At 38.1% G+C, this 17,032-nt stretch overlaps 2 protein-coding genes across 6 annotated transcripts in view; one reads left to right on the plus strand and one right to left on the minus strand.

Moving 5' to 3' along the window:
• Positions 1 to 4,525: 4,525 nt before the first annotated feature.
• On the minus strand, positions 4,526 to 14,054 carry LOC136243791 (beta-1,3-N-acetylglucosaminyltransferase manic fringe-like). 4 transcript variants are annotated; one of them, XM_066035399.1, is made up of 12 exons: positions 13,725 to 14,054; positions 13,487 to 13,667; positions 6,814 to 6,874; positions 5,831 to 5,873; positions 5,656 to 5,736; positions 5,463 to 5,604; positions 5,371 to 5,412; positions 5,228 to 5,316; positions 5,029 to 5,102; positions 4,896 to 4,981; positions 4,754 to 4,848; positions 4,526 to 4,691 (listed from the first exon to the last, which is right to left on the minus strand). In XM_066035399.1, the coding sequence occupies exons 1-12, from the start codon at positions 13,907 to 13,909 to the stop codon at positions 4,640 to 4,642; spliced, it is 1,131 nt and encodes a 376-aa protein (XP_065891471.1). In that variant the 5' UTR covers positions 13,910 to 14,054; the 3' UTR covers positions 4,526 to 4,639. The 4 variants fall into 4 exon arrangements, with proteins under 4 accessions (XP_065891471.1, XP_065891470.1, XP_065891469.1 ...); XM_066035398.1 differs by having other exon boundaries at positions 13,487 to 13,679; positions 13,725 to 14,053; XM_066035397.1 differs by having other exon boundaries at positions 13,487 to 14,053.
• LOC136243790 (serine/threonine-protein kinase mTOR-like) overlaps positions 14,051 to 17,032 on the plus strand; it is a 37,486-nt gene continuing 34,504 nt past the window's right edge. The window contains exons 1-5 of one of the 2 annotated variants that reach the window (XM_066035396.1): positions 14,051 to 14,307; positions 15,084 to 15,322; positions 15,379 to 15,480; positions 15,542 to 15,640; positions 16,098 to 16,253. In XM_066035396.1, the coding sequence (XP_065891468.1) occupies positions 14,103 to 14,307; positions 15,084 to 15,322; positions 15,379 to 15,480; positions 15,542 to 15,640; positions 16,098 to 16,253 (801 nt within the window). In that variant the 5' untranslated portion in view covers positions 14,051 to 14,102. The remainder of the gene's footprint in view (positions 14,308 to 15,083; positions 15,323 to 15,378; positions 15,481 to 15,541; positions 15,641 to 16,097; positions 16,254 to 17,032) is intronic. The other variant, XM_066035395.1, reaches the window with a different exon arrangement.

Here is a 17,032-nt window from a genome sequence, read left to right on the forward strand (position 1 = left end):
AATAGGAACATTAACTTCTCAGATGTATAGAAACTTTGCGAGCAAGGAAAAAAGAAGAAAGAATTGTGGCAGACTAAGTAACTGTCAACGATTTGTATCCCATATGACAATGCCATGTTTAAAAAGAGAAGGAGTTGGAATTAGCTTCATGGAGCAGAAATGGAGCTGGCTAGATTGAAGGTGGAGTGACTGAGTGGAAATTTACCAAGTCTACCTGGTGCTAGTGGAATTTCTGACACTGTGTTAGTACCGCTGAATACAGTGGATAATATTGGACATGAAGATACTGCTACAGATTGGTTCAGTCCAATACTGAGACAGTCAGTCTACCACAGTCCACAGAACAGCCTTTAGCCCAGCCTATGAGAGATACAGACACATGGAATACTAGTTCTTGTGTGGAAAGGCACCACTTACTGATGAATTCTCAGCAGAAGATAGTCACATCACACTCGTTGTTTGGCTGCAAGAATAAGAATGGGCTGCTACATGGAATGTATGGTTTGATGCTAATTCATCTAGCAGGTCATTTGAGAGGTTGAGCCTTTCAAGAATGGAAATTGTTAGGTACTGAAGCCAGAGCTACAGCTATAGGAATGACTGGACCCAGACCATGGTAGCTTCAGACTTTTGTCATGCTGGTAACTGAGACTGTGTCTGATTTCATAAGACACATATAATTCAGACAGCATTTGGCACGAGAAACTTCAACAAGAGACATGTTATTGTGTATGGACAATTACATGAAGGTCTGTTGTACACCCACTGACAGTGTCAGGTGTCCATAGCTACAGAGAGCTGCGCTTAGCAGCTAAGAAAGAGGATGACTGAGCTGAAGAAAATGCAGAAAGATGCTGGTCCACAGAACGAAACTTTAACCAAGGGCTAATAACCAAGAAGGAAATAATTATATAGGTGTTTGGAATAAGGCTGAGGAGGCTTCTTCACTTCACTACACATAACTATATAACTATTAAGTTTTTCAATTGACATGCATTTCAATGGATCACCAACACAAGCAACTTAAGGGACTTAAAAACGAGAAAGGAAAATAGTTCGCATTATTCATGAAATCATGAGTCTAGTACACTATATCCAAAGTGTTGAAATGTTTGTAATTATGTTAGTGACTATAAAGGCTGCATCCCCAGACATTCTGGCTGTGCCTCATCTGCATATGCCAGAAAGTCTGAGTGCACTAAAGTTAAGGTAGGTCTCGAGGTAGGTAGAGTCCACAGCATCTAGAAATTTGTGGGGGTGAAAGGTGTTTGCCATCAGTATTAAAAAGAGTTTATGATAGTTTGTGTGATTAGCTTTATTGTCAAAAGCCCCATGCAGTGGGGTGCCAACACATCACACATGATAGTGGAAGTGGCAGAGGTTTTAAAGGTGGTTTAAACAGCAGCAGATAGAGTTATTAGAAGCAGCTATAGGGTCTGTGGGGCATAGCCCCCATGCAGGCCACTTAGAGACTTTTAATGACTCAAATCTCAACTATATAATATTTGATGTAAAGTACATTAATGTGATAGGATAGCTATATAAGTAGTTAATAAAGACATCGACACTATGAAGATAGAAATAGGATATTGATACGTAGATGCTATCCTAAGTGCTAGTATATATGCAACTGAAGCATGACAATTAACTATAAAGTATTAAATTTAGTTTCAAACTACAAATGTGTGGACCATGATTTATTTGTATATGGTGCAGGAGGTCTATAATTATCTTCATAACTAAGAAAAAACTACAGACCATAATTATAGCAGTAAAAGATCAAAATAAAGTTTTTCATCGCCTATAGCTACATTTATACATTGATGAAAGCGGTTAGCTAGCCTGAAAACTAAATTTATACTCTACATCATTTCCAATGATTAAGTATTTTTACGTGCATGAGTGTTCTAAGGGTATATCTAGCTGACTGCTCTATTAGAGTATAAGGATCTCTCTTAAGAGGGTTCTGTCCCCTCTGTAAATCCTTCCCCTGCGACAGGAAATCAGCGAAATCCATAGAAAATTCAGTACCGAACTGAGTTTACGAAGAGTGCAAATTGCAATTACGTATAGCTATGACCAAGTCTTGCATATTAATGTGTAGAATCATAGGCTAATCCAAATAAATTATCTGTTTCCCGTCCTGGACTCAGGAACACTTCCATTCGGGCGGGCCGGTCCATTTCCATTATTCCATTATAAGATTGGCAGCTTTTCAAGCCACTGTTTGCTTGCCACAGCCATAAAAAGCTGCACAAAAGCATGCTTAAGCTTGTTTAAGTTGCAAAAAATACACATTTGTGCCGACTTGATAGCTACGTAGCACTGCCTGAGATAGCTTTTTACCTATATATAAAGAATGCAAGAATAACCGGAAAATAAAAAGAAAATGGCACAAAGTAATGCACTTGTCTATTTCATGCCCCCACCCCCGGGGAGGGTGGGGGAATACAGAGCCAGGATTTGACAAATCGTGCATGGTGTCAAATTCCCCACTACTGGGGCAAAATCGGCTGTCAAATCCCCACTATGTCCCCACCCCCATAGTAGGGGATTTGACAACACCTCAAGGATGACTAAGCGAATATTTCATGTATGCGACTAGTAATAAACCTGCCCTGTAGCTAGCTAGTAAAATTATAGCAAGTGCGATTTTATTGCTTAGAAATGCAACTACCGAAAATCGGTCAGTGAATTTGACAACTGTCAATTTCCCCAGGGGTGGGGACAAGAAGCAATGTCAAATCCCCACCTGGGGTGTGGGGACGCCCGGGGGTGGGGCATGAAATTGACAAGTGCATATAATGGTAAGGAAAAAAATACACATGACAACAAATCAGTGCTACCGGAAAATAATGGAAGAATACGGAATAATGAAATATTTTAGAGCTGACAGTAACCAGATGCGGACGGCCGGTGGACGGGAAACAGAGTATTTATTTGGAGTGGCCTTAATCCCATGCACACATAATCTATGGTAAGTTTAGCTACAATCCAAACTGAGGGGTTCCCAGACCCCCCTTAGCCCCTGCCAGTGGATCAAGGTAGCTATTAGTCTGGCGTAGCCAGACCTTTTATTCTAATAAAAGGTCTGGCTACGCCAGACTAGGTAGCTATATAACTTTAAGCTAGCTAGTCTACATGTGAATATGAAGCACACCAGTCACCTGAATGATCCAGCATAAATTTCCTGTGTAGCTAGCTATCCGCACAAAGGATATTCTACGGACTAGTCCCAGCGGCAATCACTGGCCAAAAGGAGGTGTAGGAAGCCAACCGTCGCTGTGACAAAGTAAGTAATGCATCCTTCAGATCTCTTCAGTCCTCACCATGCATCTAGATAGCTGAATTATGCAAATACAAAGAATTTTTGTTATCTCTATTGCATCTTTATAGCTATTACCGAGTAGGCAGTTACCCGCCCGGTCTGTAATGAAACTTGAAGAATGTAGTTGTCAGAAAGTTAGAATAGTTATAATTGGATAGAAAAAGCAAGTTAGCAATACTGAGTTAACACCTGCCACATAAAGTTAGCTACTAGCTATAGATGTAATTACAAAAAATTTATAATTAAAAAAAAGTTGTATGCCTGCCCATGCTTGCCCTAGTGTTACATAGCTACTCCATGACTGTAGCTACTGGCATGCCACCATGTACTAAATTGTTAGGTAATTTTTTTCACCCTAGATTGCCCTTGCCACCATCCCCAACACCAGTTGGCATGTGCTGGACAACTAAGTGGACAGTTCTGATCTACGCAGAAAGAGACTATTGCTGTCTGATTGCATAAGATTCTCACATTTAAGGAATAATTATAATTAAGGAATATGGTGTACACTCTCTATAATTATTGACATCTCTGGTCACCAACAAAATCCATCACTGCACCACCAACAGTTGCAACAGGACAACAGACAGCTCCTATATTGTCTATACTTAAGGAACTATAGACCACTACCACCAAGAAGATAAAGGCATACCATACAGATGATGTGAAGGAGACTATGTAAGTTATTGTAGTATGTAGTTTACAGCACATATGGTACAAGGTGTGATAAACACTAAACCCCCTATTGTTGCTGAAAACTAGTCAGTCATCATTCCATTATCTACTGGTACACGTATATGTAAAAATTAAGATAAAAAAGAAGTGAAACAAGAGACACTGCAGCTACAGTGGAACCTCACATATGCAAACTACAGGAGGTATTGCTATGATTGTCATGTTTTTAACACTACAGCTGTACAAGGAGGCTTTGTATGCCAATGAATAATTAAATTTTGATGAAACAATGGGAACCAATCAATAATGAAGGAGGTAACTGCGCGACTTGATCCACAGCAACATGCAATTTAGGCATGTGCCAAATCAAAAAATCTGACCATACAGTTATTATGATGTAATACAGATGTCTACACATACTATCAGCTGCATAAAGCTAGCTACAGCCGTGTGTACATGATAGACCTATTTATGCAATTCCGGTTACTAATAACTACAGCCCAGTGTTTACATATAGCCAAATTGAGAAAATAACAAATTATGATAAAAAATTTAACCATTTACATATAAAAACCGAGACGATTGATGATGCATATACAATTATCGCATGCAATCATAAAAATTGAACTATTATGACTATTGGCACCATGATACACTAGGAAAGAGTCGACAGTGATAAGTAAGAAACCTGTATGTTAAAACAACCAACATATACATAGCTAATAAGAAAATAAAACATAATTGTTATACCTGGTTGGGTCTTCTTTGAATAGTGGCACTAATCGTACAGTGTGTAAATATGACAAGTCTGACTGAATCTTTGATGCATCGTAGCTGATTGTGATCTAAGAGACACAATCTACAGAAGCACTTGTACTGGTCAATAACATACATATTCTACAGGTTTTAGTGAATCATGGTCATCGTACTGAGTGGCTAGGCCATTAACATCAGTAAGACTTCGTCCCATCAAAACGTCTATAGCAAATGATAAGGTATTGGATATTTTGATAAAGATCACTTACTTATAATAAACCCGACAGTCATGTCATCTGGATACTGGGTAAGTTTACAGATTGTTCCAAATGCTTCTTTGCCACTAAATAAGGAGGACCAAAACAATAGCGAACACCCAAGTTTTAAAACCCTCTAACAAAGCAGTCATAAAAAGATACTACGTAGTAAATAAGACTGGTATTACACATACAGTTATGGGGGGCTCACTTGAGATACTGTTTAGCTTGCATCATTAGCTCATGGCTGATGCAATATGTGGCCCCAGTTGCATATTGAAAATGTATTTGTTTAACAGGCTGAAAATGATGACATAGAACTGTATGACTAAACACAACAATGGCAACACTCACATAACCATTCTTTGTAAAACTCATACGTACAGGACTTTCTACCTGTTAGAATGAAGTAAAACAATGAAATACACCATTAGTTTACAAAATACTTTCATAAGTGATTTACGCAGCTGAACAGCAGGAAACTTTCCAATATAAAATGGGAGACGTGGATCATATTGTTTCAGCAGTTTGCTCAACTGTGGAACGTTCACGTATATATCATCATCAACGTGACAAAACCACTGGAAACTGGAAGAAAAGTTGGAATACAATCACAAGGTATGTAGTGGCTTCAGTCACCTCTCTTCCTCATATCTGTGGTTTTCAATTGCCTTGTAAAAGGCAGCAAATTCAGTGCCAGTTTTACAGCAGAGACCTCTGCTATAAATCACAAAGAAGTTATCAATGATTTTTGCTATAACAATGTATTCTCCAACAGATCAATCATCACAGTACTGTCAGAGATGTAACTTACAATGAATGTTCTGCGACACAGTCTGACACAATTAAATTAAATCCTAAGAAAAAAGAACACCAATCACAAGCAGACATGCATGTAACTGAATATTTACAAGATACCTAATGCCTAAACACACAGGAACCTTTAAGCGGCCATATATTTGGTAATGTGTGGGTAGAGCCTACAATTGCCTCAGAGAAATTTTCTCCAACCTTTCACTGTACTATTTGTCAGTTGTGTAATCACTTAAGACTTATTTGACAGCCAAGAATTGAATTCTCAGAATGATTCCAAGCTTGTAGCAAGTTGTTCTTGATGTGTTCACAGAAAAACTCAGGTCATACTAGTACTCACATTATTTCTCTTGCATTGTATACAATTTATTGTTTATTCTTATAACGTGACAACGTGCCATAAATTGTCTTTCTTTAAAATGTACATTCATCAAACAGTTAATCTTAAGAAGTTAATATGTAGCTATAAAATGCAAAAACAGATTTAGCATGTATTCGTGGCAAAAACCCAACATGAGATGCGTGTAACATGTTATTCCTATTGTTTACCTATCGACACATTTGAAAAATATATATCTACTAGCCTGCCACAAGTTTCATACTAGTAGAATGCAAGCAGCTATCACCTTGTTTCCATGGATTTCATATTAACAAGTTACAAATAGAACTATCCAGCTATACACTGTGGCTGCTTGAAAATGGCTGGCTATAAGCTACAAGTAAAGGTTAACATGCCAAAACCTGCTGATCCAGATGACCCACTAACCCGAATTAATTTAAAATGAGGTGTGCAAAAAGATATGCATCTTGGGTGTTCCACTAGCATATAAATAGGTAGTTAAACAATAACAGGAAAGTTAACGATAAGCCAATGGGCATAATTTTACAGACGTTTCTCATAGGTTTACATAACATGTACAAGTAGTTAGTAGATAAACTATAGCTAGTGTATTGCTAAAATAGCTTAGATTATGACACACATACCTGCTCTCCTTGTTGCATTGACGTAGAGATCAGTAGCTGGGGCATCACTGACTATCGACAGCTATACATAAAGGAGTAGTCAGTAGTACCACATTATTAAGCTGGTAGAAGTGTAGTGGGTGAAATGTGTATGTGTACTTTAGCAAGGAATACTTCAGCAACTATCATTATAACAAGGTAATGACATTTTGATAATTTACAATAAGATAACACAGTCAACTAGTAGATGGTTTACATTGAAATTGATTACTGTTCCTAACAGTGACACTATTACATCGTTGGCCATAATGAAACTCATTCTAAAAACAGAGTGCCTAGCACAAATGTTGCACAATAACAAATGCTTGCAAGCACTTGAAAGTAGTTCAAAACAAGTGCTTAAAGTGCTTGACCCATGACTGGTATATGTTAGTTTCCACAATTGGGCATACCAACAAACCACAACAACAATAGTTTTTGAGTAGTTTAAAGCAAATTAACTCTCGGGTTAAGAAGTACTTGTTAACATATCCCACACATGCCATACTCACTGTACTGTGGCTCATTATGGTAACATAGTGAGCCTCACTTAGCAACCACCACCTCATTATGACAGCCACTTTCAGTAGGTCCCAAACACATACTTCATTATTGAAACTGTAACTTCTTGTGGAAATATGTTGATGTTACCACATGGAGGGAAACTTTGGTGTTGGAGAAAATTGGCAGATGACCATGAATTTACCAATTTTTTTTATTTTGATTAGGAGGAAAACAATCACATTGTCTAGTCTATGTGGTTTTGTTATGTAGACAAATGATTATATATTACATTTCAAGCGTGTAATCCTAATGCTGATATTCAGTGCAGTCCCTTGAGTAACCCTAGGGCCACAGGTTTTCTTGAACCTTGGAGTCTAATCCAAACAAAATGTGAATGCTACCATACCACTATTCTAGAGGGATAAGTAGCCAGTTGATTGCTACATCATGCATGCCATGATTAGCAATTAATTAAACGCTGGGATAAAAAATGGCAGCAAAAAGCACCTCTGTAATTATTCCATTTGAAAAAGAGATAAAATAGAAGCACTTAACAAGGACAGAGTTGACATGAAAGCTGTTCTAGCTAAACGAGAGTGAATTTGAGTGTTTTTTCTATCAGTTGCTGCTATTCATGTACTGTGCTATAGATTTTGTTAAGTTTGAAAGTTTTATTATTTTAGCCAAGGAGCAGTAAGGCTCTCCGGTCACACCTACCCTGATGCCCTTGTATAGGAATAGGAGAATGTTTGTGATAAAGAAAAGAACAATTTACCATATGCATATTGGCCACTAATATATTATGGCTTAATATTGTCATTTTCTTCATGAATATTCTATTAGGGCAATTGAATATATACACATGCTTGGCTTCTGCAGTAAAACAGATTAGCTAGCTACTACTCTGATTCACTACCACAAATGACTTTAGCTGTGATGGGTAGACTATCAGTCCCATAAGCAGTTTGTCCTATAGGCATTGAAAATGATAAATCTTCTTTTACGAATTCGGATTGTGTACTAGTTACCAACACCCGTAACTGTTACTCAAATTTCTTTAAAACCCCAATGGTTTGGGCTACGATGGTTAGTTAACCTATCCACCTATTGATTTTCAACTTATTCACGTAAGCAGTTTACCTTGTAGGCATGGCGACAAATCAGTGTCATCATGATGAAACTCCACAACTGTTTATTGTATTCAAATCAATCTTAGTAGCTAAATTTGCATTAAACCTGTGCCAAATATAGCAGTTTTTGTAAGTGTGTAAATAAGATGGAGAAAGAGCACAACACAATACCTGGTGTCTTGATAATTTCATACACCTACCAATGGAAATTCTAAAGCATTCTATGTGCATGGCAAAGGGGAGCATAAAAAATCATCTTTCACACTGAGCTGCTTGCCCATCCTAAATTCGACAGTGGAAAAACCAGCAAGTTACTATAGGTGCTGAGACTTGTAATAATAGCATACAGTGATCTGGTTAAATTTAACTTTTACAGTGAGGTGCTTAGTTAGGCATATACAGGGGTACATGCATTATTCTCATTGGTGTGTTCTTTGTTGCTCTCTCTCAGAAATGGCACTATGAAGATAGTAACGTACAGTAAATAGTAGATAATGTGTTGTGATGTGTATCTGTACACTACAGACCATCAATCATATTGCTGGTGTTCTTTATGAGGGTAGTTGCTATTGGTTTGTCAATGTGTTAACTCCAAGAACCGAACTACCTTTTGGCATACCGCGGTTAACAGAGTCAATTACTGCCTGACATAGGCATTTGTCAGGCAAATATCATGCATGGTCAACCACAATGGAACCTGCCTGACAAAATGTCAGACCAAAATACAAGGAAGTAGTCCAAGGTTGTATAGTTTTTTTTAGTGCATAAGTAAATAGTGAACACAATAATGATTGTACCATTATACATACTAAAATCTATTGATGTATTCCCTGAATGCCAAATTCTGTAAAGCAGCAGTGTATCAATGTCAGGTAAAGTTTTAGTTTGCCTGACATTTTCACTGGGGTTTTAAAAAAAAATGTCTGCCGCAGTACGTATAATGCATTCTTCATGGACTTACCAGTGTATTCCTTTGTGTCCCATTCATCTTGGGTGTCCATTTGGTGGTAGCACATGATGGCTTCCCTTCATAATGGAAATCATCTGTATTCTTCATAGTGGCTACTTTGATTGCAGAGGTGCTTTTCGAACAGTTCTTGCTTCGTACTGCTTTTGATACGGTATGCGTGGGTTCACCAGTCATAATAATTTTATTTTACAAAAAAAGTTAATAAACAAGTACACAAAAATTGGAATTTTCAACTAGAGTAGGGACCATAACACATAGTACTAAAACAAGCTGGAGTAGTGCACAATATTAAATCACAGTAAAACAATAAAGTGTTATATCCCTACTGCGCTCAAGATACCATAAGGAAGAGCACATATAATGCTTCTTATTGTTTTACTGTGATTTAATATTGTGCACTACTCCAACTTGTTTTAGTACTTTTTATCGATGTGTTATGGTCCCTACTCTAGTGGAAATTCCATTTTTTTTGTGTACTTTTATCATGATTCTAAGAAATTAGATTTAAGTAAACACATTACATGGTAAATGTCAATAAAGGGTAAACACTATTTAAATGATCCTACTTTGGCTTTGGTCTCTGTAGTCACATGTGACCAGATTTGTATTGCATTTGTAAAAAAACCATTCGATGTAGTGATTAGCTAACGCTATAGCTGCTGTGGTGTGATGTGGGTTTCACAATCTATAGCTACTAAAATAAAACACAAAAAATTATATTAGGTAATTAGATTTGAAACCTTAGCAATGCAAAGGTTACTATAAGTGTAAATTCTGTGATATCATGTCTGGTGGGAGTTGCAGCAGAAATTCGACATGTCAAACACACACACACGCACACAATGCAAGAATTGGTACCAGCTACATGTGTATAGCCTTTTTATAGACTAGCATAATCAATTTATTAAAATTAAAAGATGAAGTAGGGTTCCAGTAATAAAAAGTAATGAAAAGCAAGTTCTATGCTGTACTACCTCTAAAAATCAGACATCCAGTAAATACTATCGCTTGTTACAGACGTATCCTTAACTGTTTTATGTTTGTCTATCATGTTTTCATACATTACACAAAGTCTCATGGCTGCTCTTAATTTTCATACAAAGGGATACACCCCCTTTTAACTCAAGGAGATATGCCATTCCTGGTGGCTTACGAGGCCTGTTATATTGTTTTTCAGTTGCTATATGCCTGTTACAGCATGTAGGCTAGCCCCTAGTGAACTGTTTCAACTGGTTTCAGTTACTGGCCACACCCCTAAAAGTAAACACGACAAAAACAGAAAGTTGGGCTTTAATACAGTACGTAAACAGTCTTTATTCATCAAATGAAGGTATATTTTCTGTAGCTCAAAGCTTGTTTGCTCACATGGGTATTGGACAGACACGCTGCTTTTGCCAAACCAATTTCAGTAAACCAGGCGTACGCCCACAGCCGGCAGTGGGCACGTGCCTAGTTTAACAAGATGATTATAACATAGACTTGTGGGAAAAATCATTGGTAACATGCCATTGTAGGAATTTCCCACATAGTTATGTTGTAATAGCTACCATCAAGAGTGAACATATTTTAAAATTTTGGAATTTTCAACTAGAGTAGGGACCATAACACATCGATAAAAAGTACCGAAACAAGCTGGAGTAGTACACAATATTAAATCACAGTAAAACAATGAGAAGTGCTATATCCCTACTGTGCTCAAGATACCAAAATAAAAATGCACAGTAGGGATATAATACTTCTTATTGTTTTACTGTGATTTAATATCGTGCACTACTCCAGCTTGTTTCCGTACTTTTTATCGATGTGCTATGGTCTCTACTCTAGTTGAAAATTCCAATTTTTTGTGTGTACTTGTTTGTTATCTTTTTTTGTAAATAATTATTATGACTGGTGAACCCATGCATACCGCATCTGAAATGGCACCACCCGCCTCAGCTATATCAATTATCATCTGAAAAGTGAAGTATCCATTATAGTCTCATGCCCAGATCACTTTTTTTTCTTTTTGTGTGGGGGAACGCATGCCGTTTTCCTATTGTCGTTTTGTTAACAGGCCTTTGCTATTCAACACCACTAATCAACAATCCCCAAAAGTTGTAGGTCTGGCTGCAAAAAAAGTATTGGGAGATCCACCAGACCCTTTTTTTTCTCTGCCCCCACACAAAGAAAAAAAAAGCGGTCTGGGAACGAGACTATATCCATTACACTTTGTTGTCAGTCATTGTACGTACTGCGGTATGACAAAAGGCACCTCTTGGGCCGAAGTGACATCAAACAGTGAAAAACTCAAGCCCGTAGCCTTAGCCATTATCAAATTATGCTTGTCTGAAGGCATCAGTCAGTCAGTCACTTACTTACTCAGTCAGTAGAAAATTCCATTAAACAATAAAAAAAATGCTGTAGCAACTTTTTGAAGGCATTTCGGGTTGATCTGAAAGCTTTTTTGGGCTTAGTTTTACCAAGAGTTCATAATATATATACTGAGGAGAGTATCCTACTCTCATATACCCCTGTAGAAGGGCGTATTGTGAAGTTATGACGTAGAACTTCTGAATTCGCCCGTTTTTCTTTGTATAATTAATGATGTCATTAGTTGAACATGGTATCGATTGAGCGCGTGCCTAACAACTTCGCTAGCAACCAAATCATCTCCAGCTCTAAGCGTTTTTCACCGAACTACAATCGTTCCCTCATGGGTTAAGACCGCTTAGTAGGTGTTTCTTGCTAGGCCATTCGTGAATACGGCTATTCTGAGCGTCGCAAGTATGAAATGGTGCCAATGATACTTGCACTTTTACGGCTGCTTGTACGTCAGAAACCACAACATCTTGTCGTTACGTCATCACTTCACAATACGCCCTTCTACAGGGGTATATGAGAGTAGGATACTCTCCTCAGTATATATACTATGAACTCTTGGTTTTACCTACTATACAGTACTATTGTACTGTATGATTAACTCTTGCTACCATCATTCATACTTTCTATCACTGGAACCCTACTTAACTTTTAAATTAATTGTATTAATTGTCTTGAGTGAGCTAGTAGATAAAGGGGCGTGGTTTGCCATGCCTAGTTTTCTACAGCAAAACCGCAGCTCATTGCAACTATGACACATGGTCACTGATTGCTAAAGGCATGTTCTGATGGTGATCATTCATCTATAAATACACTCCTCTAAGGAAAGCGTTGATGTGGAAAGTTAATATCTAGGTATGGTTTCTCTACCATGCAATCGAAGACAAACAAAGGCAGCTACTTGTTGGAACCAGAAAAGACACATGCCACCATTATGGCGTGAAGTGGTGGCCATGCACTGCTTCACTGATCTCTAGCCTTGTAGCTGTGGTCAGGCAGATAGACCTAAAATTTCATTAAAATTCAATATCCAACAGTCTGTGATTGTCTTTTTGTTTAACAGTAGATTTGAAGTTTGACCCCCTCCCCCCTCCCAAGCACATGCATGCTTCATACACTTACAACCTTAAACTTACATCTAGATCCACGCATACACTGGTATAAGCTGTTAGGTGGCAAGTCATAACATAAAAAGTTCATGTGACTTAAGCAACAAAATGGTGGTTTAAATTTAATAGATACTACCACAAGACACTGACAAATGGAATTCCTAGACATTCGTAATGTTGTTATATATAATGCTTATTGTGACATTTGCCCAAACTATACCTACCATCCAGAGAGATACACTACATGGATTTTTTTGTAGGCAAAATGAATATGTTAACTTCTCAACAAACAAGGTAAATAAAAACTAGAACACAATATACTTAGAACAGGTTCTACTAATTGGTCACAGATTTTACAAACTGAGATTAGAGTGGTCTACATGTTTTATTCTATGTCAGCTTCCGTCTCTCTTATGTCACTTGGAAACCAATTTGAGAAACCTTATCAACACAGCAGTGATTATCACATGTACACTGGCTAACAATACACACTTGTATGCAATAATGATGTTGAGTGAATGGCTTCAGTTATGTTTATAACACTGTACATTTATGTCTACAACAATAATGGTGGGAGTTCTCACCTTGTCCTTGCTCACAACTTGGAACCAGGTCAACATCAAAAGCAGCAGCCTGGTTGTGAAGTAAGCATCAGTCGTCTTCACCGAAAAGAAAATATTATTCTGATATTTAGCATCCACAGGCTCCATCGGAATACCCCTAATGTGTGTGTGGTTCATCTCCTTTGGGACTGGTGATTCCTTTCTGTGGACATTACTAGAGAGTCTTACCCCTAGTAGATATCCGTTTGCTTGTGCGTACCTCGGTGTAGACAACTGGGGCCAGTCACACGTGACCAACACTAGCATACATATCACACAGGCGAGGCTAACGCTTAGCCAAGTGACGTGTAGATAGTATCTTATGTTAGTGGAGAGTATCCTTGCCTTAACATGCTCTATCAGATGACAATTTTTGATGGCGCGGTTTATCCAATTCTGAATCATGGGTACGTAATCAGTCCGTACATCTGTACATGCTCGTTATGACACCATCGAAATATAGCCGATAGGATAACACAAAGAAATACTTTTACTACAGTAACCAAGACTGCATACGTGTGCGTTATGACGTAAATTTCACGTGGTCTGAACCTGAGCACAAAACCGGTTTGGCTATTCTAATAAAAGCCACCCTATTATGCAGAGTTTTGTTGGCCTAAAATCACGCCAAGATGAAGTCCGTTTCAAAGCTGCCAGGAACCTGAAGCGTTATGTCGCCACTGAGTTGCGCGAGGTGTCCCAGGAGCTCACGAGCGGGTTTCTGGAGGAGCTCAATCATATGATATATGACCTTGTATCCAGCAATGAAATACACGAGAAGAAAGGTGGAATTCTAGCAATTGGTAAGTTGTTCTTGACACACGCTATTCAGATTTCTGTAGGGATTGATCCTGTATTCAGAATCCAATTGGCGCTCTAGATCTTCGTTTAAATGGCGCACACACACCATAGATTTATGACCCCAGTTACTGTAAATCTATGCACACGCTACACACATGCTTCTGGTACAGCAGATATGTTGATGCTACCTGTCGTATGTGTGCTTATTGAGATGTTTAACAACACTGTTAACTAGCGGGATATATTCAATTGCAAAATTGGGATGTCTGCTCAGAATGAGTGACAGTTTAGGAATCTCCATAGAACTGTCCATTTCAAATGTGATTGTGTATCAATTTTTGCATTGCTTTAGAAGTTCACTGGCTATGATAAATTTCAGTTGGCAATTTAATATTATAATGGGATCCTCATGTCTTGTGATCAGAATATGTAACAATTAGCCATTCATGGAGGAATTCTGAAATATTGCGTTTAAAGGTATGAAAATCAGAGAGGGTCTTGGGAGCTTTCTTTCCAGCATCACAAATCTCACCACAGTAACCATTGCATCCTTGTCAATCAAATGAAGTACACTATAATTTATTATATGCATTTAGGAATGCCTAACATTGGCACATATGTACATAGCAAAAAAAGAGAATTTAGTTACAGTGTAGTCAACAAATACAAGAACGCAAAATACCACAAACACAAAGCCACCTTTTTCTGTTTTATATGTTGCCTGCTGAAATATTAACTATTTCCCTTTTATGAGATTGTGAATGTTTCAATTTGTTAGTTGCACTGATCAGTTTGGAGGATGCACATGGTAATGTTGCACGAGTTGGAAGATTTGCCAACTACCTCCGAGGAATACTGCCTTGCAATGACTATCTTGTCACTGAAATGACGGCTAAAGCTATTGGCTGTTTGGCACTTGCAGAAGGTGCCTACACTGCTGAATATGTTGAGTTTGAAGTACGCAGAGCTCTGGAGTGGCTTTCTACCGATAAAAATGAGAACAAACGTCTTGCAGCAGTGAGTGCCAACTTGTGTATTTATAGTAAAGTTGTATGTATTCTTCTGTCTTGAAGGTGTTAGTGCTAAGGGAGCTTGCTGTGCATGCTCCTACACTATTCTATACCCAGATACAAGCCTTCTTTGATAATATTTTTATTGCAGTCAGAGATTCAAAGGTGTGTGTACGTGTGTAGTGTACAGAAGTAGAAGTCCAAGTTTAACATTTCATTTTGGTAGGCTCTGATTAGGGAAAAGGCAGTTTCTGCTTTGCGTGCCTGTTTGGCACTGACTGCTCAGAGGGAGACCAAGGAAGCCGCCAATCCTATAATCTACCAGGTACAAGGTGTATGTACTATGTACATGTATAACACAGAAGCTTGTAACAACATGTACTGTGATGTTGTCATGGTTAAAAATTATACAGTAACTTTTTGGACCGGTTTACTGCATGGCTAGATGAAATTTCCTAGATGCAAGTGTGTAAACAATTTAGCAAAGTTGATCTTAGGTTTCTGTACATACACTTTGAGTCTACTGCCTGTTACATTGACTTACATATGTAGGACATATGAGGCAGTAAGTGTTCCAATATTTTTTTACAATGGGACACCTCAAAAAAGGATGCTCTGAAATGTGAACGGCTTTGTATTAAGTACACTTGTCTACAGTCTTATTTGTGTGCTAACGTTTATCATCACTGATAAGGAAAACTTCAGCGGGAATAGAGAGGTCCCACTCTATTGTATATACTTGCTAGTGTACTAACTTAAATGTTGTTATTCTGTTCTCACAGCAAGCTTATCAAGAGGCTATGAAGGGGTTTATAGACACCAGCGGTTCATCTATCAAGGATCGTGGCCATGGAATATCCCTGAACAGAGATGATCGTGTACATGGCTCACTTCTTATCACCACTGAACTCTTCATGAATTGTATACTCAAGGCTGAGGTGACTGGATTGGATTTATGTACCAAAGAGTTATTTTGGTAGTAGCCAGCATTACAAAAATCCCATGCAACAAAAAGCCAAGCGTCCTTCATCTTAAAGCAACCTTCAGATGGTTCTTTGCCAGACCCAAGTGTTTGTTAGCTGGGGGGGGGGATGTCAAGTTTCTAGGGATAGATGCTAAGGGGCCAATGAACAGATTTTAAGAATTTTTTTCACACGAATTGTCCTGTTTCTGTATTTATGCAGTAACTTAATGACCCGGGCTATGTATTGTGTATTAGTAGGATAACTTAACACTCAGATGTGAGGCAAGCACTTGTACTTATAAGCACTTTATTTTATGAGTGTTTGCAAGCTTAGGTAAAAAGGAAGCTAAACTGAGGTGGTGTATATTTCAGGGTGACTAGCTACACAGCTAGCATGCCGGTATGGCCTCCCATTAATAAAATTTTGAACATTTTGCCCTCTGATATTGGGTCAGAGTGAATTATAGTACTTGTGAACTTGCACATAGACAGGGGATGTATCCTTGTGTACTGAGCTTTCCTTTATTAGCAGTCCAAACTGGCCAAAGAATTATTGTGGAATGCTTCCAAGCTTGTAAGAGAATAAGAGTTGAAGCTATATGCTTTGATTTGTACTTAACACACTGAAGCATTTGTACTTGTACTTTAAGCCCTTTTGCAAGTGTTTGACCCATGTATAGCACTCACTTAATATTCAAGTGTGCTTACTAGTATGTTTTAATTGTCATCCATAAGAAGACGATGTAATTGATC

This window comes from Dysidea avara, chromosome 13 (assembly GCF_963678975.1).
Source record: "Dysidea avara chromosome 13, odDysAvar1.4, whole genome shotgun sequence".
Lineage (NCBI taxonomy): Eukaryota > Metazoa > Porifera > Demospongiae > Dictyoceratida > Dysideidae > Dysidea > Dysidea avara.